At 46.9% G+C, this 27,419-nt stretch overlaps 1 protein-coding gene across 2 annotated transcripts in view; it reads right to left on the bottom strand.

Annotated features, from left to right (window-relative positions):
* Positions 1-626: 626 nt before the first annotated feature.
* The window catches only part of LOC132782177 (ras-associating and dilute domain-containing protein), a 152,203-nt gene continuing 125,410 nt past the window's right edge, over positions 627-27,419 (bottom strand). For both annotated transcript variants that reach the window (XM_060786901.2, XM_060786903.2), the window contains 4 exons: positions 16,294-16,708; positions 10,727-10,866; positions 5,045-5,184; positions 627-1,693 (listed from right to left, as the gene is read on the bottom strand). In XM_060786901.2, the coding sequence (XP_060642884.2) occupies positions 1,585-1,693; positions 5,045-5,184; positions 10,727-10,866; positions 16,294-16,708 (804 nt within the window). In that variant the 3' untranslated portion in view covers positions 627-1,584. The remainder of the gene's footprint in view (positions 1,694-5,044; positions 5,185-10,726; positions 10,867-16,293; positions 16,709-27,419) is intronic.

The raw sequence follows: 27,419 nt of genomic DNA, 5'->3' as shown, positions 1-27,419 counted from the left end.
CCAGAAAATCAGTTTGCAATTATAAGCAAAGATACAGAAATGCAAAGATACAGAATGGGGGACGATGCCTGGCTCGAGAGCAGTACGTGTGAACAAGATCTTGGAGTCCTTGTGGACAACAAGTTAAACATGAGCCAGGAATGTGATGTGGTGGCTAAAAAAGCCAATGGGATTTTGGCCTGCATCAATAGGAGCATAGTGTCTAGATCTAGGGAAGTAATGCTCCCCATGCTCTATTCTGCTTTGGTTACACCACACCTGGAATATTGTGTCCAATTCTGGGCACCACAATTCAAGAGAGATATTGACAAGCTGGAATGTGTCCAGAGGAGGGAGACTAAAATGATCAAGGGTCTGGAGAACAAGCCCTATGAGGAGCGGCTTAGGGAACTGGGCATGTTTAGCCTGAAGAAGAGAAGGCTGAGAGGAGATATGATGAGAGCCATGTAGAAATATGTGAGAGGAAGCCACAGGGAGGAGGAGGGAGCAAGCTTGTTTTCTGCTTCCTTGGAGACTAGGACGCGGAACAACGGCTTCAAACTATAAGAGAGGAGATTCCAGCTGAACATTAGGAAGAACTTCCTGACTGTGAGAGCTGTTCAGCAGTGGAACTCTCTGCCCCGGAGTGTGGTGGAGGCTCCTTCTTTGGAAGCTTTTAAACAGAGGCTGGATGGCCATCTGTCAGGGGTGATTTGAATGCAATATTCCTGCTTCTTGTCAGAATGGGGTTGGACTGGATGGCCCAGGAGGTCTCTTCCAACTCTTTGATTCTATGATTCTATAAATACTGGTAAATGCATCCATTTGGCTGACAATCTCAACCCAAGCTTACTTTTTGTGACAGGGCTTATATGATGAGCCTCCTGAACAATCATGCTAGGGCTTATTTTCTGGGAAATATGGTAGTCCATCTTTTATGCAGCAGTTTAGGAAGAATTTTAAAATAGGGGAGTCGTTCACAAAACTTCAATGTGGTGTCACTGGATGCAAAACAGAGCAGCTCCTTCCTGATTTACAAGGTACCAATTTGATTGTTTTGCATCCTACGGAGTCAACTAGGTATAACCAAAGAGTGCCTTTGAATTGAGAGGAAAATACAGGATCAGAAGAGGAACCAAATCCTCTCCTTACCTGTTCACTGACCTGGAACATCCCTTTGTCGTTACCTGTTTTAACAGCAAGAGAGAAGGAAATTCCTGAGCTCCCAACAAATTGAAGGCAATGTTTAACGTTGCGAGGAAATCAAGACGGTTTGGAGGAACGAACTAGGAATCAACACAGAGCCTGATAAGCGACATTTGGACTTAAAAGGCTCTATGTGATGATGAGGAAGAAAGAGTCAGATGCTGCGTTTTTCAAAACTTGTGCGGTCACGAACGGTTGCAAGAAGAAGATATTTTCCCTAAATGCAGCTTTGCTTGCATCCTCTTCTGGGGAAATTTTCCCACCTCAGGACACAACCTTCTGCAATCCAAACCCTGGCCAGGATCCAAACGTTCCAGGCCTGTCATTTGTCTGTGCCACCGACCACCTTCGTTGTCCTTGATGCAGTGTCCACGGCCGGTGAAGGTGGACAGGCTCTTTCTACGGAGTAGGGGAAGACCCAAAGCTGATCTTCTTGGCTATCTCTAGGTCGGACTTGGCCACCAGAAACCGCAGTTTCTTTCCACCGGATCGGATAAGGTCCACCGCACTGAAAGAAAAGAAGAAAGGGGAGAAAGAGCCCAGAAATCAGTGAGAGAAACCTTAATCTGCTTGGAGTTCACTCTTTCTCTTACAGTTCTGTCATACAAAACAGTGTTTCTCAACCTTCCTAATGCTGCAACCCCTTAATCCAGTTCCTCATGTCGTGGTGACCACCAACCATAACATTATTGTATTGTCGAAGGCTTTCATGGCCGGAATCACTGGGTTGTTGTAGGTTTTTTCGGACTATATGGCCATGATCTAGAGCAGTGTTTCTCAACCTGGGGGTCGCGACCCCTGCAGGGGTCGTGAGGAGGTATCAGGGGGGTCGCCAAAGACCATCAGAAAACACAGTATTTTCTGTTGGTCATGGGGGTTTTGTGTGGGCAGTTTGGCCCAATTTTATTGTTGATGGGGTTCAGAATGCTCTTTGATTGTAGGTGAACTATAAATCCCAACAACTACAACTCCCAAATGTCATGGTCTATTTTCCCCAAACTCCACCAGTGTTTACATTTGGGCATATTGAGTATTTGTGCCAAGTTTGGTCCAGATACTGAGGATGCTTGCCAGGAGAAAAATTGCCTCCAGAACATGGCCATATAGCCTGGAAAAACCTACAACAACCCTCCCAGTGTTTTCTGTTGGCCATGGGAGTTTTGTGTGCCAGGTTTGGTTCAATTTCGTCATTGGTGGAGTTGTAAGTGAACTATAAATCCCAACAACTCGAACTCCCAAATAACTCCCAAATAACAAAATCAATCAATTCCCCCTCCTCCCAATCCCACCACTATTTGGGCATATCGGGTATTTGTGCCAAATTTGATCCAGTGAAAATACATCCTGCTTATCAGATAATTGTAGTACCATTCATAACAGGAGCAAAATTACAGTTATGAAGTAGCAAAATAATGTTATGGTTGGGGGTCACCACTACATGAGGAACTGTATTAAGGGGTCGCGGACTTAGGAAGGTTGAGAAACACTGCTGTGTGGCCATGTTCTAAGAAGCATTCTTTCCTTGCCATACAATGCCATACAGCCCGAAAAACCTACAACAACCCAGTGATTCCGGCCATGAAAGGTTTTCCCCTGACATTAAGTCCAGTCGTGTCCGACTCTAGGGCGTGGTGCTCACCTCCATTTCTAAGCCAAAGAGCCAGCGTTGTCTGTAGACACCTCCAAGGTCATGTGGCCGGCATGACTGCAAGGAGTGCCGTTACCTTCCCACAGGAGCAGTACCTGTTGATCTACTCACATTTGCATGTATTCAAACTGCTAGGTTGGCAGAAGCTGGGGCTAATAGTAGGTCCTCAAGCTGCACCCCGGATTTGAACCTACGACCTTTCAGTCAACAAGTTCAGCAGCTCAGTGCTTTAACCCACTGCGCCACCGGGAGCTCTGGCACTTTGAATATAGACCGGAAATTTATGGGCAACCAGTTAGCAACCTGGCTGCCAACCTTTGCACCAGTTGCAGCTTCCGGGCCGTCTTCAAAGTAAGCCCCACATAGAGTGCATTACAGTAATCCAGTCTGGGTGTAACTAAGGCATGGACCACTGTAGCCTAGTCAGGCTTCTCGAGGTATAGCTGAACGTGGAGCATGAGTTTTAACTCTACAAAGGCCCTCTTGGCTACTACCGACACCTGAGCATCAAGCGTCAGCGCTGAGTCTAGGAGGAACCCCAGACTGCAAACCTGTGTCCTCAGAGGGAGTGGAAACCCTCTCAAGCACAGGTAGCTACCCTAGACCCCGATTAGCCTCATGACTGGCCAGGAGGACCTCTGTCTTGTCTAGATTAAGCATGTTGGCTCTCATCCAGTCCATCACAGCGGCTAGGCACTGGTCCAGGATCTGGTCCAGGATCTGGGGCGCTTCCTTGGAATTAGGTGGAAAAGAGTAGTAGAGTTGCGTGTCATCGCGTAGAGATGGCACCGAACTCCAAAACTCCGAATGACCTCACCCAGCGGTTTCATGTAGATGTGGCCTGCATCAATAGGAGCCTAGTGTCTAGATCTAGGGAAGTCATGCTCCCCATGCTCTATTCTGCTTTGGTTAGACCACCCCTGGAATATTGTGTCCAATTCTGGGCACCACAATTCAAGAGAGATATTGACAAGCTGGAATGTGTCCAGAGGAGGGTGACTCAAATGATCAAGGGTCTGGAGAACAAGCCCTATGAGGAGTGGCTTAAGGAGCTGGGCATGTTTAGCCTGAAGAAGAGAAGGCTGAGAGGAGATATGATAGCCATGTATAAACATGTGAGAGGAAGCCTCAGGGAGGAGGGAGCAAGCTTGTTTTCTGCTTCCCTGGAGACTAGGACACAATGGAACAATGGCTTCAAACTACAAGAGAGGAGATTCCATCTGAACATGAGGAAGAACTTCCTGACTGTGAGAGCCGTTCAGCAGTGGAACTCTCTGCCCTGGAATGTGGTGGAAGCTCCTCCTTTGGATGCTTTTAAGCAAAGGCTGGATGACTATCTGTCGGGGCTGCTTTGAATGTGATTTTCCTGCTTCTTGGCAGAATGGGGAGACCTTGTCAAAACCCAATTTTGCCAAGAAGCAGCAAAATTGCATTCAAAGCACCCCCAAAAGATGGCCATCCAGCCTGTGTTTCAAACCTCCAAAGCAGGAGGCTCCACCACACTCCAGGCCAGAGAGTTCCACTGATGAACAGCTCTCACAGTCAGGAAGTTCTTCCTCAGGTTCAGGTGGAATCTCCATGTGGATTGGATGGCCCACAATGTCTCTTCCAACTCTAGGATTCTATGATTCTAAAGACTAAATGGCTATCTGCATGGCAGAAGGGGGTTAGACTTGATGTCTCTTGAGGCCTCCTTCCAAACGCATGAGTCTCTATAATATATTCTGAATTTTAAAATGCTGCCTTGCACAGAAAGTACTGTCTCCAGATCTCTTCCAACTCTAGGATGCCAAGCATTTAGGGCAGGCATGGGGAACCTTCGGCCCTCCAGGTGTGGTGGACTTCAACTCCCACAATTCCTTGAGGCTCGGCATTCGCCCCAAAGGCTTACCTTGGCCCAAGGAATTGTGGGAGTTGAAGTCCACCACACCTGGAGGGCCGAAGGTTCCTGACCCCTGATTTAGGAAATGGGCATACTCAACCTGTACGGTGTAGACATGACCCTGGAAATGGCAATCTAAAAATCGGAACAGTTTCAGGACAAGCGACAGGGACAGAAAATATACAGCCTGGAGGTTAAAAGAAAACCAACTGACATCTAAGGAAGCCTGAGCGCATCACGGAAACTGAATGAGCTTCTTGAGTTGTAGCACATGTCCCTGCTTGCTTATGCAGTTCTGCACCATCAGTAGCGGTTCCCTTTGTGCCTACCTCTGGTAGTCAGAACCAATGAGGCTTGTGCCATTGACGGCCAGGATCCGGTCCCCAATGGAGAGTCTGCCGTCGGCTGCTGCAGGGCTGTCCTGGATCAGAGTCCTGATGTAGATTCCGGGAGAATTCAAGGGGGTGTGCTGGAGAAGCAGAATGAGAAAGAGAATTGTGGGTTTGCAAAAAGGCCGCAGGTGGGTGGCTTTGGGGGAGGAGGACTTCTGCATCTGCAGAGGACTTTGGTCCAGGATTTGTGGCAGAGAAGCCAGCGCCAGCTCCAAAATGAATGACTCCATCTAATTCACTCTGGCCTTCTATCTAGCCTATGGCTAGGGCCAAGGATTAAGGGGCTGTAATCGGCAACGATGCTGAATCACGGAAGAGACTGCAAAGCCATCTAATTGAATCCCCTGCCAGGAATACTGAAGCACTCCTGATTGGTACCCACCCAATCCCTGCTTGGCCCCAAAGAGGGAGAGTCTGCCACCCACAGAGGCAATGCAACAACAATAATCTATGTATATAATAAAAGTCAGTGTTTGTATGCGAAGGACGGTAGGTGTATGTGACAGCGTTCTGATTGGCTGCCACTGTGGTACAATTGGCATATGGTCTCAGCATCTCACGGTTCTCTCAACGTCTTCGTCAGAAGCATCATGATGTCCCCGCAGATCTTTCCTTATCAGGAACAGATGGAAGTCCGACGGTGCTAAATCTGAACTGTATGGAGGATGTCGTACGGTGGTGAGATCCAGTCTCTGAAGTTTCAAGTCTGTGCACTTTCATTTCAGGCATCAGCATCCTGGGTACTCATCATGCATAGATCTTCCAATAGCCAAACAAAGCAATAATGTGACCCACACGTTCTTGTGAAATCCCGATTATGCTTGAAATTTCTCTCTGAGTGATACAACGATCGTCCTGAATCAATCTGTCAATCTTTTGCTTGTGAAACTCGGTGGTTGCCGTCACAGGACATCCAACTCTTTGTTTGTTATGCAAGTCAGATGTTCCCACCTCAACATCTTTAAACTTACTCGCCCAACGATGCACAGCACTCACATCAACACAATCCCCATAAACAGCTTGCATTCTCTGGTGAATCTCCTTTGGGGTGATACCTTTTGCTGTCAAGAATTCAGTGACTACACGTTGCTTAAGTCACATTGACTGACCGTCTGTGCAGGGTTCCATACTTTGCACTTTAACAACACAACTGTTCAATACTAAGACTTCCCGCCAAAATGGAACTGTAGAGGAGAGACCACTGAACAAGTCAGTACCTCTGCATACCAGTACTGCCATCTGTGGAGAAGTTACCAAGGTGGAGGCATTACTTTTCATTCCACCCTTGTAAAATCCGCATCAACACAATCACCATAAACAGCTTGCATTCTCTGATGAATCTCCTTTTAGGTGACACCTTCTGTGGTCAAGAATTCTCTCATTGTCTTCATCAGAAGCATCATGATGTCCCCGCAGATCTTCTTTCATTATCGGGAACAGATGGAAGTCAGACGGTGCTAAATCTGGACTGTATGGAGGATGCCGTACGGTGGTGAGATCCGGTCTCTTAAGTTTTAAGTCTGTGCGCTTTCATTTCAGGCGTCAGATCTTCCTATAGCCAATTATGCTTCACTTTTCCCACATAATCACCAGACAATTGGATACATTTCTGCCAACAATCAACAAGTTTTCTGAAGCCGTCACAGAAGAAATCGACACTCTGTTTCCGCAACCAGCGTCTCACAGTTCTCTCATCCTGGGTACCCATTATGCACAGATCTTCCGATAGCCAAGCAAAGCAATAATGTGACCCACACATTCTTATGAAATGCCGATTATGCTTGAAATTTCTCTCTGAGTGATACAACAATCGTCCTGAATCAATCTGTCAACCTTTTGCTTGTGAAACTCGGTGGTTGCTGTCACAGGACGTCCAACCCTTTGTTTGTCACACAAGTCAGATGTTCCCACCTCAACATCTTTAAACTTACTCGCCCAATGTGCAGTCATTGAATTCTTGACAGCAGAAGGTGTCACCCCAAAGGAGATTCATCAGAGAATGCAAGCTGTTTATGGTGATTGTGTTGATGTGAGTACTGTGCATCGTTGGAGGCATTACTTTTCATTCAACCCTCATACTTAAACAGATGATAGTTTTGAGCACTGCTTCCAGCTCTCTGGAGAGAGAAGCTTCACCCTGGGTGGTGAGCTCATTGTTATGAAAAGAGAGAAGGCGAACAGCTCCGTGGACTCGGATCGCATTTCTTTGGCCCTTGTTTCTCCTTTGAGACGGCTGAAAGATGAACATCCCTCACGGTGTTGTTTGTTATGCGGAGTAAAAATGCGATGCCCTAATGACACCAGAAGAGCCACGTTGGATCAAAGCAAAAGGGCCAAGCAATAAATAGCTTTGGGCAGATGCAAACATGTTTTTCCACTTTGGGGGGGAGGCATTAGACTAGAATTACCTGCCTGCTCTACACCTGTATGTTGATGAATAAACACAATACACAATTAGTGTAAGTCTTCAACGCACTCCAAAGGTAAAGAAACCAGGAACTGGGAGTGTACGTTGAAAGAATGGAGGATGTTGTTGTTCATTCGTTCAGTCGTCTCCGACTCTTCGTGACCTCCTGGACCAGCCCACGCCAGAGCTCCCTGTTGGCCGTCACCACCCCCAGCTCCTTCAAGGTCAGTCCAGTCACTTCAAGGATGCCGTCCATCCATCTTGCCCTTGGTCGGCTCCTCTTCCTTTTGCCTTCCACTTTCCTCAGCATAATTGTCTTCTCTAGGCTTTGCTGTCTCCTCATGATGTGGCCAAAGGATTTCCACTTTGTCTCTCGTCTCCTTCCCTCCAGTGAGCAGTCGGGCTTTATTTCCTGGAGGATGGACTGGTTGGATCTTCTTGCAGTCCAAGGCACTCTCAGCACTTTCCTCCAACACCACAGCTCAAAAGCATCGATCTTCCTTGGCTCAGCCTTCCCTAAGGTCCAGCTCTCACATCCGTAGGTGACTACAGGGAATACCATGGCTTTGACTAGGCAATGGATCTTGGTTGCCAGTCTGATGTCTCTACTCTTCACTCTTTGATCGAGACTGGACATTGCTCTCCTCCCAAGAAGGAAGCGTCTTCTGATTTCCTGGCCACAGTCTGCATCTGCACTCATCTTTGCGCCTAGAAATACAAAGTCTGTCACGGCCTCCACGTTTTCTCCCTCTATTTCCCAGTTGTCAATCATTCTTGTTGCCATAATCTTGGCTTTTTTGATGTTTAGCTGCAACCCGGCTTTTGCGCTTTCTCCTTTCACCTTGATGAGAAGGCTCCTCAGCTCCTCCTCGCTTTCGGCCATCAGAGTGGTGTCATCTGCATATCTGAGGTTGTTCATGTTTCTTCCAGCAATTTTCACCCCAGCTTTGCATTCATCCAGCCCCGCACATCGCATGATGTGTTCTGCATACAAGTTAAAAAGGTTGGGTGAGAGGATGCAGCCTTGCCGTACGCCTTTCCCAATCTTGAACCAGTCTGTTGTTCCGTGGTCAGTTCTGACTGTTGCGACTTGGTCCTTGTACAGATTCCTCAGGAGAGAGGGAAGGGGGCTTGGGATGCCCATCCCACCCAGAACTTGCCACCATTTATTATGATCCATAATAAATTGGAGGATGCAAAAGGCATATTTCAATATGCAGGAAGGACAGGTGAGCACAGATAGGTAGTGCCAAGGTAATAGTGTACTTCTGCTTCACCTCACCAGCAGAGCATGTTTGCATTACTGGTACCCTCCAGAGTGTGTTAAGACTGCAACTTCCATTACTCCATAGTGTTGGGGTTCAGCCTGAGTGTGAACCTGAACCTGATTCTCTGATTGTATTTCCTGATGCTACTGAAAATGTTTTTCCTGATGCTAATGAAAATGTTGATTCTGAGGTCAGTGTAGAAGAAACTTCAGCAGGCTTGGAAAGTGAAAGTACACATTCTCATGAGAATGTTTCAGAGCCAAGCAGTGATCGCTCTCCAGAGCAGCTAACACCTGGGATCCTTAATGAGGATAGAAGAGGACAGATTTGGCAAAACAGGGGTGAATCGCAGAGTCTGCGAAGGTCAGCCAGATTGAAAGAAAAAGAAACAAGGGCTTCAAAGCCTGGAGGCGTGTCACGAAACAGATTCCTCGGCTTTAAGTGCCTCTCGCCGGGTTAGATCAGGCATCGTTTTAGACTTCTTCTTTTTTTGTCGTGTCAGAGCAACCAATCCATTATATTACATTTCTAACAGAACAAAGCAAACAAACAGAAAAATACACAACTTGTGAGTTTGGTAGCTGGTTAAATGTCCTTTGACCAGTATCTGGCCACTTGGAGTGCTTCCGGTGTTGCTGCAAGAAGGTCCTCCATTGTGCATGTGGCAGGGCTCAGGTTGCATTGCAGCAGGTGGTCAGTGGTTTGCTCTTCTCCGCACTTGCATGTCGAGGATTCTACTTTGTAGTCCCATTTCTGAAGGTTGGCTCTGCATCTCGTGGTGCTAGAGCGCAGTCTGTTCAGTGCCTTCCAAGTCGCCCAGTCCTCTGTGTGCCCAGGGGGGAGTCTCTCATTTGTATCAGCCATTGGTTGAGGTGCTGGGTTTGAGCCTGCCACTTTTGGACTCTCGCTTGCTGAGGCGTTCCAGCGAGTGTCTCTGTAGATCTTAGAAAACTATGTCTAGATTTAAGTCGTTGGCGTGCTGGCTGATACCCAAACAGGGGATGAGCTGGAGATGTCTCTGCCTTGGTCCTTTCACTATTGGCTGCTACTTCCCGGCGGATGTCAGGTGGTGCAATACCGGCTAAGCAGTGTAATTTCTCCAGTGGTGTAGGGCGCAGGCACCCCATGATAATGCGACATGTCTCATTAAGAGCCACATCCACTGTTTTAGTGTGTTCCACACTGGGCATGCATACTCAGCAGCAGAGTAGCACAGCGCAAGGGCAGATGTCTTCACTGTATCTGGTTGTGATCCCCAGGTTGTGCCAGTCAGCTTTCGTATGATATTGTTTCTAGCACCCACTTTTTGCTTGATGTTCAGGCAGTGCTTCTTGTAGGTAAGAGCATGGTCCAAAGTGACTCCCAGGTATTTAGACTGAGGCATTACCTTGGCAGATCTCCCGTTTCCTGTGGCCTTCATCCCAAGAGGCTTCTAGTGCTCCAAGTACGGTTAGTGGATTGCTAACAGGTTCCAGGATTTTACAGTGTTGCTTTTGGTTTTTGATCTAGTTCATGGATATTTCTGATTGCTGATTTTTACTGTGGCTTTTTGACTTTGCATTTTCCTCTATTTTGTAACCTTTTCTCATCAATAAAAAGGGATTGATTTTCCCCACAGTCAAGTGTGGTGGATTGTTGTCTTAGGGTCTCGTTTCCTGCTCTGGGTTGCAACACATAGCCAGGTGGCAGAAATGATGTCCTACACCAGTGGTTCTCAACTTGTGGGTCCCCAGATGTTTTGGCCTTCAACTCCCAGAAATCCTAACAGCTGGTATACTGGCTGGGATTTCTGGGAATTGTAGGCCAAAACACCTGGGGAGCCACAGGTTGAGAACCACTGGCCTACACCAAAAGTTTCATCTTCTCCCAAAATAATGGCAACTCAACAAGCCTACAGGAGAAGACCTTAGCCCACCGAGTCTTGTTTCTTGGGCCACCACCTACCAGACCATCGATCAGCCCCATCCCCAAGCCGATGGGTCCCTTTTCCAGTTCCACCACAAAGACGTAGCAGAAGTCATCTGTAGCTGAGCTGCGACTCGAAGAAGCAGGAGTTGGGAAGTCATAAGGTGTTGGTGAAGAACCTGGGGAGAAACCAAGAAAGAAAGGCTTGTCAGTCTTACAGACATTTCACCTTCTAGAAGTACTTGTAGACCAGCAAAGGTGGACTCTGTAGAGCAGCATTTCTCAACCTGGGGGTCAGGACCCATGGAGAGGTAGCAAGGGGGGTGTCAGAGGGGCCACCAAAGACCACCAGAAAACATAGTATTTTCTGGGTTGTTGTTGGTTTTTTCGGGCTATATGGCCATGGTCTTCTAGAGGCATTCTCTCCTGATGTTTTGCCTGCATCTATGGCAAGCATCCTCAGAGGTAGTGAGGTCTGTTGGAACTAGGAAAAGGGGTTCATATATCTGTGGAATGACCAGGGTGGGACAAAGGACTCTTGTCTGCTGGAGCTAGGTGTGAATGTTTCAACTGACCACCTTAATTAGCATTTGATGGCCTGGCAGTGCCTGGGGGAATCTTTTGTTGAGAGGGGAGTGGATGTGCCTGATTGTTTCCTCTCTGTTGTTTTGTTGTTGTAATTTTAGAGTTTTTTTTTAATACTGGTAGCCAGATTTTGTTCATTTTCATGGTTTCCTCCTTTCTGTTGAAATTGTCCACATGCTTGTGGATTTCAATGGCTTCTCTGTGTAGTCTAGTCTAGTGTAGTATAGTGTAGGCGTAGTAACACCTAGCTCCAGCAGACAAGAGTCCTTTCTCCCACCCTGGTCATTCTACAGATATATAAACCCATTTTCCTACTTCCAACAGACCTCACTACCTCTGAGGATGCTTGCCATAGATGCAGGCAAAACGTCAGGAGAGAATGCCTCTAGAACATGGCCATATAGCCCGAAAAAACCTACAACAACCCAATGATTCCAGCAATGAAAGCCTTCGACAATACATAGTATTTTCTGTTGGTCAGGGGGATTCTGTGTGGGAAGTTTGGCCCAATGATATTGTTGGTGGAGTTCAGAATGCTCTTTGATTGTAGGTGAACTATAGAGCCCAGCAACTACAACTTCCAAATGTCAAGGTTTGTTTTCCCCAAACTCCACTAGTGTTCACATTTGGGCATATTGAGTATCCATGCCAAGTTTGGTCCAGATCCATCATCATTTGAGTCCACAGTGCTCTCTGGATGTAGGTGAACTACAACTCCCAAATTCAATGTCAAAGCCCACCAAATCCAGTATTTTTTTGTTGGTCATGGGAGTTCTGTGTGCCACGTTTGGTTCAATTCTATCATTGGTGGAGTTCAGAATGCATTTTGTTTGTAGGTGAACTATAAAGCCCAGCAACTACAACTCCCAAATGTCAAGATCTATTTTTCCCAAACTCCACCAGTGTTCACATTTGGGCATATTGAGTATTCGTGTAGAGTTTGGTCCAGATCCATCATTGTTTGAGTGCACAGTGCTCGCTTGATGTAGGTGAACTACAACTCCAAAACTCAAGGTCAAGGCCCACCAAAATTAGTATTTTCTGTTGGTCATGGGAGATTTGTGTTTAAAGTTTGGCCCAATTCTATTGTTGGCATAGTTCAGAATGCTCTTTGATTGTAGGTGAACTATACATCCCAGCAAGTACAACTCCCAAATGACAAAATCAACCCCCCACCACCACACCAGTAGTCAAATTTGGGTATAATTGATATGTGTGCCAAATTTGGTCCAATGAATGATGATGCATCCTGCCTATCAGATATTTACATTACGATTCAAAACAGGAGCAAAATGACAGTGATGGAAGTAGCAACAAAAATAATTTCATGGTTGGGGGTCACCACAACATGAGGGATTGAGGCATTAGGAAGGTTGAGAAACACTGTTGTCGAGGTTGTAACACAGAACTATTCAATTCAATTCCCCAATAACGTATGCATAACTACATCACCTGATGGCTGCTATCCAATATTCCCCCTGCATAGCATAAATATAAACATATGGAAATGAAGTATGTCACCACTATGCCACCACTATGCAGTATAGTGAGCAAAATAGTGCTGTTGACGGGAGTGAGAACAGAGCCCCCCCCAGATGATCTTAAGAGTACGAGATGGGTCGTAGGGGCAGATGCGTTCGGACAAGTAAGCTGGGCCAGAACCGTATAGAGCAGTGGTTCTCAACCTTCCTAATGGCGTGACACCTTAATACAGTCCCTCATGTTGTGGTGACCCCCAACCATAATATTGTTTTCGTTGCTACTTCATAACAGTCATTTTACTACTGTTATAAATCATAATGTAAATATCTGATATGCAGGATGCATTTTCATTCACTGGACCAAACTGGGCACAAATACCCAATACGCCCAAATGTGAATGCTAGTGGGGTCGGGGGGAGGATTGATTTTGTAATTTGGGAGTTGTAGTTGCTGGGATTTATAGTTCACTTATAATCAAAGAGCATTCTGAACTCCACCAGCGATTGATTTGAACCAAACTTGGCTTCCATGAACAATGGAAAACACTGGAAGGGTTTGATGGGCATTGACCTTGGGTTTGGGAGTTGTAGTTCACCTATAACCAGAAAGCACTGTGGACTCATGCAATGGTGGATCTGGACCAAACTTGGAACGAATACTCAATATGCCCAAATGTGAACACTGGTGGACCTTGGGGAAAATAGATCTTGACATATGGGAGTTGTAGTTGCTGGGATTTATAGTTCATTACAATCAAAGAACATTCTGAACTCCACCAGCGATAGAATTGGCTCAAACTTCCCACATGGAATCACCATGACCATCGGAAAACACTGTGTTTTCTTATGGTGTTTGGTGACCCCTCTGACACCCCCTCGCGACCCCCTCAGGGGTCCCGACCCCCAGGTTGAGAAACACTGGTATAGAGCTTTATGGGTCAAAATTAGGCTTGGAGATGAACCAGCAGCCAGTGGAGTTGGCATAACAGGGTAATTGTAGTCTAACAATTGCTTTCCCCCCAGCTTTGCTCCTGAAAACTCTGGACCTTTGTGGCTCTGTCCAGGGGAGGAGGACAGCTCATCATCCTCCCGGCGTCCTCCATGCGGTGGGAGATGTATCCAGAGGACACTTGGAGATGCATCAAGACCCACCGGGAACCAAGCTCTCCTCTGAGGAGACTGGATTCATGTCTCTCCAAATGAACTTGGCAAGCGCGCTCCTCCAGCTGCTCCCGCCGAGTGACTCACAAGAAATGGCAAGGGAAGAAAATGGGAACGTTTTGCAGCTGCAGCCTTGAAGGCCGGGAGAGATTCTTGGCAACCTGAAGAGCTTTGGTCAGCAACTCATTTGGCCAGAGACGGATCTCCTCTCCACAGACAGGGCTGAAAGTGCGGGTCTGCCCAAGGAGGCGAAAATGCTGGAGGAGGGAAAAAACTGCGCAATTAACACTTCTAGGCAATTTTTAAATAAGAGTGTTGTGTCGGAATGGGTGCCCACGCACAGCTCCAGGCTACTGGATGTCCTGGCATTCAGACACCCACTGGAAACTAAGGAACAATCCCACCCGTGCATTTCATCCCATCTCTGTTTGAGGATTTTCTTCAAAGTTGCTGCTAAGCCAAAATGAAAATATTATTGTTGTAGGTTTTTCCCGGGCTATATGGCCATGTTCTAGAGGCATTTTCCCCTGACGTTTCGCCTGCATCTATGGCAAGCATCCTCAGAGGTAGTGAGGTCTGTTGGAAACTAGGAAAAAGGGTTTATATATCTGTGGAATGACCAGGGTGGGACAAAGGACTCTTGTCTGCTGGAGCTAGGTGTGAATGTTTCAACTGACCACCTTGATTAGCGTTTAATGGCTTGGAAGTGCCTGGGCTGACTCAGAGGAACAGTCTTGGCAAGAAAACCTCATGATAGGCTTCCCTTAGTGTTTTCCTGCCTAATGTATCTATTTATCGGTCAGTTCACATAGTGAGGGTCGGTAATGTGGAAACACTCTTAGTCTGGGGTAATCAAAATGTGGTTTGGTGGTGTAGAGGTGTGTAACCACTCTAGTCTTCCTCCGGTCACTCTTGGCGGTGCTTTTGTGCCCAACCAGAAGAACCATCAACCTTGGAAACTTAGTCAATCCACTCAGCAGAAGCTGAACTTATCGAGATCTTATTCAAATTCAAGTTCTCAATGCCCAGCCCAGCGCTCATTCCAATTAAGGGCAGCTGGTAAATCACCAGCAATGATAAGCTCTACCAACCAAAAGGTTGCCAGTTCGAAGCCCTGGGTTGGCATGAGCTCCTGACTGTCAGCCCAGCTTACTGTTTACCTAAGCACTTCGAAAATAACTTAGAGCTGTAACTAGAGAAATTAGGTACCGCTAAAAAGCAGGGGAGATATTTTACGACATCATAAAAGAAAAAGATCAGAAAATGCTCAGCAACCAAAAGGAAGGCAGAAATCCTGATGGTTCTTTGTCATAGAGGATGGAGAGACAGCACCTCCCTGTGGCTGGATTAGAGCACAACCTCCAAGGCGCCAAAAAGCTGGACGTCGACACAACGTACCTCTTGTCTGTCTTGTCTGTCCAAAATGGCGTTGAATGTTTGCCATGTGTGTACTGTGATCCGCCCTGAGTCCCCTTGGGGAGATAGGGCGGGATATAAATAAAGTGTTATCTATATATATAAATCTGTAAGGGGCGTCCAACGGGACAGCAAAACTCAAAAACCACCCAACGAAAATTAACCAAAATTCCCATGCACATACCTCAACCCACAAGGTACAAACATATAGAATCAAAATAAAAAACAACACAACAACACACTCACAAAAGGACAAAACAACTGAGCATGCGCAATGGTGCAAAGTCCCCGGCGCGCGCACATGGCCAAACGGCCAACGCACCCTCCGCACCTCCCTCCCCCCTCCGCCGAAGCCCCGCCCACACCCACCGAGGCCCCGCCCCTGCACTCCTCCTCCTCCCACCCCCCTCCATTGTAGCTGCTGGGATTTATAGTTTACCTATAATCAAAGCATTCTGAACTCCACCAATGACGGAATTAAACCAAATGTGGCACACAGGACTCCCATGAGAAGGGGTAAGCATTGGGAAGGGAGAAAGGAAGGAAGGAGGGAAGGCAGGAAAGAAAGAGGTACTGAAGGAAGGAAGAAAAGAAAGTAGAAAAGAAAGAAAAATAAAAGGAAGGAAAGGCAGGAAAGAGGTAAAGAAGGAAGGAGAAAAGGAAATAAAAAATGAAAGGAGGAAGGAAACATGGAGGGAAGAAAGGAGGCAAAGGAAGAAAGGGGGAGGGAATGACGGAAAGAGAGAAGGATGAAACCAAGGAGCGAAAGAAGGAAAGAAAGAAAGAAAGAAAGAGGTAGAGAAGGAAGAAAGGAGAGAAAGGGGGAGACAAAGGGGGAAGGAATAGGTAGGTACCTCTCTTTCATAATACTCCAGATATCTACCTCTACTTTGAAAAGATTTACTATAGGCCACAGCAACACGTGGCAGGGTACAACTAGTTATGTTATAATGCCCTTCTTACCTTCAGAAATGGTGGTTTTGGCACCACTGAAGCCATTCCTTCGAGGGTCCATCACACTTTTCCCCAGGTTGGTCTCTGGAGCAAGTTCGAGACTTGTGGAGTCGAAGGTGAGAGGCGTGTTTGGCGGGGTCAGCAAGCATGACGGGTCGGGCGGCCCCACGGCTGACTTGACGCCATTCTTGCCCTGCGACCCCTCCAAGCGGAGCTGCTGCAAGGCTTCGGGAAGCGGCAACTCGCAGGCGTCATTCTCCCGAGCAGAGCCATTGGCATTGTGGACGGCTTCGATCCTTGGTTCTGCATAGCTGACGGGTCGCCTGCGGTTCACCTGACCAAAGGTGCTTGTAACCACGGACAAGCCGGTGGTTGTTGTTTTGGAGTCCACTTGGGGGCTGGTTTGGCAGCTGATCGCCTCGGTCTTTAAAGGAAAGGCACAAAGACACGGGTCAGCAACAGAGATTAAAAGATGGGCTAAAAACCAACCTTAAAAATGTGGAATCAACATTGAGGACTGGGAAGCCTTGCCCCTAAATCACTCGAACTGGAGGGCAGCTGTGGATTTTGCTAATGGATTTTGAAGAGGCACGAATGGAGGGCAAGAGGAAGAAAGCACATCAAGCAAACCCTTATCAGGACCACCTTCTACCTGGAAATCAACATCCTCATTAGGATATACCTTGGAAGGTATATCAATTAGAAAATGTTGACCATTTCCACTCCCTTGGCAGCCACCTCTTGTCAAAACCCAGAAGCCTTAAACCCCGCCAGACACAGATTAAAGGTTCAAACACAGCTTTATTGTAAACAAAAGGACCAAAAAAAGCACTAAAATGCAGTGCTTAGGTCTGCTGGAGCAATTTGGCACCAAAAACAAGTCAATAGGAGAACCAAAAATATAATCCGGATTATAGCGCTGCCTCTTAAACCAAAGATGAAGCAAATTGCTTAAAAATCAAAATGTAGCAAGAACACAGTCTTTAAAGGTGATAAAACGTGGTTTCAAAACGGAAAGTTGTTAAAGTCACAAAGATATTAGAAAACAAAGTCCAGAAGTCCAAAAGCGGAGTCAAACTAGTCCGTAGTCAATTCCGTAGAGCAGCAAGCTGGAACGTTGAAGTCACCCAGGAAACAGGAACACTTGAAGCTAAAGCCCAGGACCCAAGGGGGAAAGTTGGCAGGTACAAGAATTATGTCTCCAAGAAGACACTTTGCCTCCTGCAACTTGCCATTCAAACTGAACCCCCTTTTATCTTACAATTCGTCTCCAGAGCTTGAGGAGCTCCCCACCCTCTCATCATCACTCTCAGCTGCTCCCAAGTCTGCAGCTGAATGCCCATCCCTCCACCTCTGCCAACGATTATCAGGATTCAGATCCTGCCAAGAGTCCCCTGGCTGCCAATCATCAGTGAACCCCTCAAATTCCTCACTAGAGGTGGGCTGGTTATAGATATCCCTTATGTTTTGCACACGGGTCCAATTTAACTCCTCATCATCTTCCATGTCACTCCCAGTCCCAAAACTCCTTTCAAACCCAAAGAAATATTCATCCTCTGTTGGTGCACAAAGTATTTCCTGAATATGCTTCCTTTGTAATTCCCTTTCAGACTCAGGCTTTCGAGCAGCCCTCTTTACACCTCTGCTCCCTTCCCCATCCCCCATTTCCCAATCAGAGAAACCTGGGAACGTGTCAGTATCGCTTGGAGCCATGATTTCTCTAATGTGCTGATGCTGCTGTTCCCCTTCTGACTCTAAAGGAGACCCGTTCTCCCGGCTACTAGGAGTAGCGACTCAAGCAACACGCTGAACTACAACACCTCTCCACCAAAGTCAACATTGACACCGAAATACAACACCACCTGAGCTCTGCAAATGAAGCAGAGTGTTTGAGGACCGGGACATCTGTAGGGAGACCAAGGGGCTTGTTTATAAAGCTATTGTCCTCCCAACCTTGCTGTACGCCTGCGAGACGTGGACTGTCTACAGATGTCACATGCAACTCCTGGAACAATTCCATCAGCACTGCCTCCGGAAAATCCTGCAAATCTCTTGGGAAGACAGGCGGACAAACATCAGCGTGCTGGAAGAAGCAAAGACCACCAACATTGAAGCGATGCTCCTCCGCCATCAACTCTGCTGACCAGCCACGTTGTCCGGATGCCTGACCACCGTCTCCCAAAGCAGTTGCTCCACTCCGAACTCAAGAACGGGAAACCGGAATGTTGTTGGGCAGGAAAAGAGATTGAAAGATGGGCTCAAAGCCAACCTTAAAAACTCTGGCATAGACACTGAGAACTGGGAAGCCCTGGCCCTTGAGCGCTCCAGCTGGAGGTCAGCTGTGACCAGCAGTGCTGTAGAATTTGAAGAGGCAGAAATGGAGGGCAAAAGAGAGAAACGTGCCAAGAGGAAGGCAAGTCAAACCAACCCCAACCAAGACCGCCTTCGACCTGGAAACCGATGCCCTCACTTTGGGAGAAGATGCAGATCAAGAAGAGGGCTCCACAGTCACCTATGGATTCACCAGAAAACTGATCCTGGAAGACTATCCTACTCGGCCAACGAGGGATTGCCTAAGTAAGTAAAGTATGGTATACCAGTGTTTCTCAACCTTCCTAATGCAGCACCCCCTTAATACAATTCCTCATGCTGTGGTGACCTCCAACCATAACATTCTTTTCGTTCCTACTTCATAACTATCATTTTGCTACTGTTATGAAATATCTGATAGGCAGGATATTCATTCGGTGGACCAAATTTCGTACAAATACCCAATTCGCCCAAATTTGAATATTAGTGGGATTGGGGTGGTGGTGGTGATTTGTCATTTGGGAGTTGTCGTTGCTGGGATTTATAGTTCACCTACAATCAAAGAGCGTTCTGAACTCCACCAGCGATAGAATTGAACCAAACTTGGCACACAGAACCAACATAAAATAAGCGGAGTGTTTGGTGAGCATTGACCTTGAATTTTGGAGTTGTAGTTCACCTACATCCAGAGAGCACTGTGGACTCAAACAATGATGGCTATGGACAAAACAATCAAAGAGCATTCTGAACCCCACCAACCATAGAATTGGGCCAAAGTTCCCACACAGAACTCTCATGACCAACAGAAAATGGTCTCATGACCAACATCCTCACCTCTGAGGATGCTTGCCATAGATGCAGGCGAAATGTCAGGAGAAATGCCTCTAGAACATGGCCATATAGCCCGAAAAAACCCACAAGAACTTAGTGAATCCAGCCATGAGAGCCTTCGACAATACAGAAAATATTGTGTTTTCTGTTGGTCTTTGATGACCCCTATGCAACCCCTCTCGTGACCCCTCCAGCTGGAGGAACGCTGTGATAGACCATGAAGAACCATAATAGGTCTCTACAGTCACCGACCCATTACTAAGACTCTACTTTTGGAAGACAATCAGATTCGGCCACAAGGAATCACCTCTGATGATTGTTGTTGTTGTTCATTCGTTCAGTCATTTCCGACTCTTCATGACTTCATGGACCAGTCCACGCCAGAGCTCCCTGTCAGCCATCACCACCCCCAGCTCCTTCAAGGTCAATCTAGTCACTTCAAGGATACCATCCATCCATCTTGCCCTTGGTTGGCCATGCTTCATTTTTCCTTCCATTTTCCCCAGCATCATACTCTTCTCTAAACTTTCCTGTCTCCTCATGATGTGGCCAAAGCACTTCAACTTTGTCTCTACTCTCCTTCCCTCCAATGAGCAGTCGGACTTTATTTCTTGAAGTATGGACTGGTTGGATCTTCTCGCAGTCCAAGGCATTCTCAGCACTTTCCTCCAACACCACAGTTCAAAAGCATCTCTCTTCCTTCGCTCAGCCTTCCCTGAGGTCCAGCTCTCACAACATAGGTGACTATGGGGAATACCATTGCTTTGACTATGCAGATCTTCGTTGCCAATGTGATGTCTCTACTCTTCACTATTTCATCGAGATTGGACATTGCTCTCCTCCCAAGAAGGAAGCATCTCCTGATTTCCTGGCTGCACTCTGCGTCTGCAGTAATCTTTGCACTTAGAAATACAAACCCTGTCTCTGCCTCCACGTTTTCTCCCTCTATTTCCCAGTTGTCAATCATTCTTGTTGCCATAATCTTGGTTTTTTTGATGTTTAGCTGCAACCCAGCTTTTGTGCTTTCTCCTTTCACCTTGATTAGAAGGCTCCTCAGCTCCTCCTCGCTTTCGGCCATCAAAGCGGTGTCATCTGCATATCGAAGGTTGTGAATGTTTCTTCCAGCAATTTTCACCCCAGCCTTGCATTCGTCAAGCCCCGCACATTGCACGATGTGTTCTGCATCTAAGTGGAATAGGTTGGGGAAGAGGATACAACCCTGCCGTACGCCTTTCCCAATCTTGAACCCATCTGTTGTTCCGTGGTCAGTTCTGACTGTTGCTACTTGGTCCTTATACAGATTCCTCAGGAGAGAGATAAAGTGATTTGGTATGCCCATACCACCAAGAACTTGCCACAATTTATGATGATCCACACAGTCAACGGCTTTGGAATAGTCGATAAAACAGAAATAGATGTTTTTCTGAAACTCCCTGCCTAACAAGTTAAACATGAGCCAACAATGTGATGTGGCGGCAAAAAAAGCCAATGGGATTTTGGCCTGCATCAATAGGAGCATAGTGTCTAGATCTAGGGAAGTCATGCTCCCCATGCTCTATTCTGCCTTGGTTAGACCACATCTGGAATATTGTGTCCAATTCTGGGCACCACAATTCAAGAGAGATATTGACAAGCTGGAATGTGTCCAGAGGAAAGCAACTAAAATGATCAAGGGTCTGGAGAACAAGCCCTATGAGGAGCGGCTTAGGGAACTGGGCATGTTTAGCCTGAAGAAGAGAAGGCTGAGAGGAGATATGATAGCCATGTATAAATATGTGAGAGGAAGCCACAGGGAGGAGGGAGCAAGCTTGTTTTCTGCTTCCTTGGAGACTAGGACGCGGAACAATGGCTTCAAACTACAAGAGAGGAGATTCCATCTGAACATGAGGAAGAACTTCCTGACTGTGAGAGCCGTTGAGCAGTGGAACTCTCTGCCCCGGAGTGTGGTGGAGGCTCCTTCTTTGGAAGCTTTTAAGCAGAGGCTGGATGGCCATTTGTCAGGGGTGATTTGAATGCAATATTCCTGCTTCTTGGCAGAATGGGGTTGGACTGGATGGCCCATGAGGTCTCTTCCAACTCTTTGATTCTATGATTCTATGATTCTCCATTACTGATGATGATAGCGAGTTGTTTTAGGAAGAGAGCATTATAATCTATGAGATGTAAGAACGCAGTACCTTGCCACTGTTTGACTTTTCCTCCGTTCTAAGGATCACTTCATCCTTTTTAGAAGGGGTAGCTGAATTTTTCCCCACAAGATTGCAATGGATTCAGAAACATTCCTGTCTGCAGCCAAAAAAATGTGGCAGGAGCTCTTCCAAAAAGATGATGATAGCCTTGAAACTCTGCAGTCCAGATGATAACTTCCAGCTCTGAGGCTGAAGACAACATGGGCGGGAGAGGAGCAGAGTTTTGGAAACCTCCCCCATTTTTCCTGACCTTTATTGCTATGGTTGTGCACCTTCAAGTCAGATCTGACTTAGGGTCACCATAAGGCGAACCTATCAGCAAACCGGTCATGAGCAGCTGATTCATATTCAACTCGGCATAAGAAGACACGGCGTTGATACCATTTCAAAGTGATGGTACAAAAACTTATATAATATTGTGAATTTGAACTGTTCTGTCGCGTGCTGGGCCTGTAAAGAATTTCCTTTAGAACAGGACGTGCAACCTTTGCCCAGCGGGAAGCCAGGAGGCCCAAGGAGAAGCTCTCAGAGGTTTTGCACCACAAAAGATCTTTAGATGGCTTGTGAAGTATAACAAAGTCTTTTATTAATGAACAATCAAACAGAAACTTCTCTTGTCTTCAATAAAGATAAACAAATGCTTCCAGGTTTTATGCAACTGGTGGCTTCCTAATCTTGCCCACGAAGGACAGGCAACTGTCTTCAATAACTTCTTCTTTCATTTAAATGAAAATCCCCTTTTTAACTTCTCCCAGGCTGACTGTAATCTAACCCTTACTGATGTGGGCTCCGCTACCGGGTCGAAATGCGTCTCGAAGCACCAAGTGGGCCTACCAGTAAAGGCTTAGATATTCTCCAGCTGGAGTTCTTTAAGGCTGTTTTCCTGGAAATCTTTGGAGACTCTTAAGACTATTTCCCCCCGGAAAGTCTTAAGGGTTGAAGCTTTTGTACAGGGGAAGCTTGCACACGTCTTGTACATTAGCTTTCCTTGCTGAGACTAACTAAAAATGGCTCCCTTCCCTTCCCAATTGCCCTGAGCAAGGGGCGGGACCAAAACTCAACGATGATGGACAGGTGACTTGCCCTACTACTGCAACCAAAGGAAGCCACCTATCTGCAGAATCCCTGAAACCTGGGACTGCAAACAAATATTTAATACAAAGCAAATCATCCGGAGTTTCGGAGTGCGATGTCATCTGTACGCGGATGATGTCCAACTCTGTCACTCCTTTCCACCTGCTACTAAGGAGGCTGTCCAGGTCCTGAACCGGTGCTTGGCCGCTGTGACGGTCTGGATGGGGGCGAACAAATTGAAATTGAATCCAGACAAGACAGAGGTACTCCTGGTCAGTCGTATAGGGTTACAGCCTGTGTTGGATGGGGTCGCACTCCCCCTGAAGACACAGGTTCGCAGTTTGGGTGTGATCCTGGACTCATCGCTGAGCCTGGAACCCCAGGTTTCGGCGGTGACCAGGGGAGCATTCGCACAGTTAAAACTCGTGCGCCAACTGCGACCGTACCTTGGGAAGTCTGACTTGGCCACGGTAGTCCACGCTCTGGTTACATCCCGTTTAGACTACTGCAACGCTCTCTACGTGGGGTTGCCTTTGAAGACAGCCCGGAAGCTCCAATTAGTCCAACGTTCGGCAGCCATGATACTAACTGGAGCGGAGCGCAGGGAGCATACAATTCCTCTGCTGTACCAGCTCCACTGGCTGCCGATCTGCTACCGGGCTCAATTCAAAGTGCTGGCGTTGGCCTTTAAAGCCCTAAACGGTTCTGGCCCAACTTACCTATCCGAACGTATCTCAGCCTATCAGCCCACCAGGACCCTAAGATCTTCTGGGGGGGGGGGGCCTGCTCTCTATCCCGCCTGCTTCACAGGTGCGGCTGGCGGGGACGAGAGACAGGGCCTTTTCTGTGGTGGCCCCGCGGCTATGGAACACCCTCCCCATGGAGGTAAGATCAGCCCCCTCATTGATGGTTTTCCGGAAAAGACTAAAAACCTGGATGTTCGAGCAGGCGTTCGGTTAACTCAGTGCAATAAGTGTAATGATTGAAGGACTGGCAATTTGGACGACGAAACTGGATCGCGATTTTAGTCAAGAGATGAATTGGATTGTTTATTGATATATGTATTGTGGATCGTGTTTTTATGCTTTTAAACTGTATACTGTTGTTTGTTATAAGTTGTTGTAAACCGCGTTGAGTCGCCGGCTAGGCTGAGAAACGGCGGTATACAAGTATAGCAAATAAATAAATAAATAAATAAATAAATAAATAAAGTTGGAGCTCCTGGTACAGCCGTACCAACACATGAACAGTATAACAAGTTTATACACAGAATTCTATTATTTTTCTATTTTCTGTATAAGTGGGATATTTGTTGAGCTTACTAATTCAGGAACCCATTCATATTGTATTGTAACATCTAAGTAGGCAGAATCCAGTGTCGCAAACCCCAAACTGGGATATGGGCAGGATAATAAACCTTGTCAGGAGATTGTTGCGTCCAAATGTATTTGCCGCCACATGAATCTCTTCCCATTCACCGTAGCCAAGAGATGCGATGCTGGGAGTTGCAGTCCAATGCTCCGCATCCTTGTGCTGAACCGCACTCTTGACTCTCAGTGCCTCCGACCAACCTGCTCCGCCCCGGCCTCCTCTTGCCATCTTAACCTCCGCTAAGGAGATTGCCAGCAGCTCTCCTTTCCAGCCCCCGAGGTGAAGGGATTAGGATGGAGCTAATCCCTAATGTCGGATTCCTACCTTCCCTTTGGGCCAGGGAGTCTTTTCGATATTGCCAGGAAGAGTGGCAAATGAAGCGAAAGGCAAGCTAACAGTCTCCTGCTTTTGGGATTCAAGTGCAGCAAGTTGGAGGCCACTTTGGTGTGTGCCAAAAACCCTCTGACAGAGTGTCCACCATCGGCATGCTCTGTGCCTGCGTTTGGAAACAGAAGGTGCCTATTTAAAGCTCTGGTGAGAGGAGAGAGATCAAGTCTGATTGATGGAAGCTTGGAAATCTCTTGAGAGGAGGATCTGTAATTGGTTAAATGGACGAACGCAGAGGGTGATTCTCCCCAAGGCTTCCTCTTCATCCTGGAAAGAAGTGACGAGTGGAGTGCCATAAGCAGGGTTTCGTCCTGGGCCCGGTCCTGATCAGGATTTTCATTAATGACTTCTTAGATGAAGGGCTAGAAGGCGGGATCATCAAGTTTGCAGACGACACCAAACTGGGAGGGAGAACCATTACTCCAGAGGACAGGAGCAGGATTCAAAAAGGTCTTGATAGATTAGAGAGATGATGGGCCAAAACTAACAAAATGAAGTTCAACAGGGACAAATGCAAGATACTCCACTTAGGCAGAAAAAACGAAATGCAAAGATACAGAATGGGGGACAATACCTGGCTTGAGAGCAGTACGTGTGAAAAAGATCTTGGAGTCCTCGTGGACAACAAGTTAAACATGAGCCAACAATGTGATGTGGTGGCAAAAAAAGCCAATGGGATTTTGGCCTGCATCAAGAGGAGTATAGTGTCTAGATCCAGGGAAGTCATGCTCCCCATGCTCTATTCTGCTCTGGTTAGACCACACCTGGAATATTGTGTCCAATTCTGGGCACCACAATTGAAGAGAGATATTGACAAGCTGGAATGTGTCCAGAGGAGGGCAACTAAAATGATCAAGGGTCTGGAGAACAAGCCCTATGAGGAGCGGCTTAAGGAGCTGGGCATTTTTAGCCTGAAGAAGAGAAGGCTGAGAGGAGTTATGATAGCCATGTATAAATATGTGAGAGGAAGCCACAGAGAGGAGGGAGCAAGCTTGTTTTCTGCTTCCCTGGAGACTAGGATGCAAGGGAACAATGGCTTCAAACTACATGAGAGGAGATTCCATCTGAACATGAGGAAGAACTTCCTGACTGTGAGAGCCGTTCAGCAGTGGAACTCTCTGTCCCGGAGTGTGGTGGAGGCTCCTTCTTTGGAAGCTTTTAAACAGAGTCTGGATGGCCATCTGTCAGGGGTGATTTGAATGCAACATTCCTGCTTCTTGGCAGAATGGGGTTGGGCTGGGTGGCCCATGAGGTCTCTTCCAACTCTTTGATTCTATGATTCTATGTATTAAAAAACCAAAATAGGGATAGGAATGAAAGAGAATCCTAGATTCCTAGATTTGGAAGAGACCTCCTGGGCCATCCAGTCCAATCCCATTCTGCCAAGAAGCAGGAAAATCACATTCAAAGCATCCCCCGACAGATGGCCATCTAGCCTTTGTTTAAAAGCTTCCAAAGAAAGGGCCTCCACCACACTCCGGGGCAGAGAGTTCCACTGCTGAACAGCTCTCACAGTCAGGAAGTTTTTCCTCATGTTCAGGTGGAATCTCCTCTCTTGTAGTTTGAAGCCATTGTTCCATTGCGTCCTAGTCTCCAAGGAAGCAGAAAACAAGCTTGCTCCCTCCTCCCTGTGGCTTCCTCTCACATATTTATACATGGCTATCATATCTCCTCTCAGCCTTCTCTTTATCAGGCTAAACATGCCCAGCTCTTTCAGCCGCTCCTCATAGGGCTTGTTCTCCAAACCCTTGATCATTTTAGTCGCCCTCCTCTGGATACATTCCAGCTTAGAGTCAATATCTCTCTTCAATTGTGGTGCCCAGAATTGGACACCAGGAGATAGAACAGGGACATGGATGGAAACCTGACCATCTCTTCATTATTATTATAGCACCTTCTGGCAATGTTTTTTTCATGGCTCCCTGCTGTTTCCTCACCCCAAACCACCTGGGCGAGTGGAGGAGACACAATATTGTTCTTTCCTGCTCAGAACATATAAATACAAGAAGTGCTCAAGCAACGGCAACAAGGGTAAACGCGAGGGTGTGTATTAACTGCGCAGTGGTTTTAAATTATTTATAGCTGCTTCTCCATTTCAGGCTGGGTTTGCACCTGCATCCGGTTTGCGCATTGAGCTCAAGCACCTGAGCCGCTGCATGCAGGGGGAGTCACGTTTTCAATAATACTTGACGATTTGCCTTCCTCTTTGTATTACTAGAGATTGTCCCCTACCCCCCCCCCCCCCCAATTTTTAGGGCTTCCTAAATACTGGGTTGTTGTAGGTTTTTTCGGGCTATATGACCATGTTCTAGAGGCATTCTCTCCTGACGTTTCGCCTGCATCTATGGCAAGCATACTCAGAGGTATTGAAGTCTGTTGGAACTAGGACAATTAGGTTTATATATCTGTGGAAAGACCAGGGTGGGACAAAGCACTCTTGTCTGCTGGAGATAAGTGGGAATGTTTCAAGCATCCTCAGAGGTTGTGAGGTCATAGATGCAGCAAAACGTTTCGCCATAGATGCAGGCGAAACGTCAGGAGAGAATGCCTCTAGAACATGGCCATATAGCCCGAAAAAACCTACAACACCACAGTATTTTCTGTTGGTCATGGGGCTTCTGTGTGGGGAATTTTGGCCCGGTTCTATCATTGGTGGGGTTCAGAATGCGCTTTGATTGTAGATGAACTATAAATCCCAGCAACTACAGCTCTTAAATGTTGCAGTCTATTTCCCCCCAACTCCACCAGTGTCCACATTTGGACATATTGAGTTTTCGTGCCAAGTTTGGTTCAGATCCATCATTGTTTGACTCCACAGTGCTCTCTGGATGTAGTTGAACTACAACTCCCAAACTCAAGGTCACAATGCACACCAAACCCTTCCAGTATTTTCTGTTGGTCATGGGCCATTCTGTGTGTGCCATGTTTGGTTCAATTCTATCATTGGGGGAGTTCGGAAGGCTCTTTGATTGT

Source organism: Anolis sagrei, chromosome Y, assembly GCF_037176765.1.
Source record: "Anolis sagrei isolate rAnoSag1 chromosome Y, rAnoSag1.mat, whole genome shotgun sequence".
NCBI lineage: Eukaryota > Metazoa > Chordata > Lepidosauria > Squamata > Dactyloidae > Anolis > Anolis sagrei.
The sequence above is the reverse complement of the archived record's forward strand: the minus strand, read 5'-3'. Positions and strand labels throughout refer to the sequence as shown.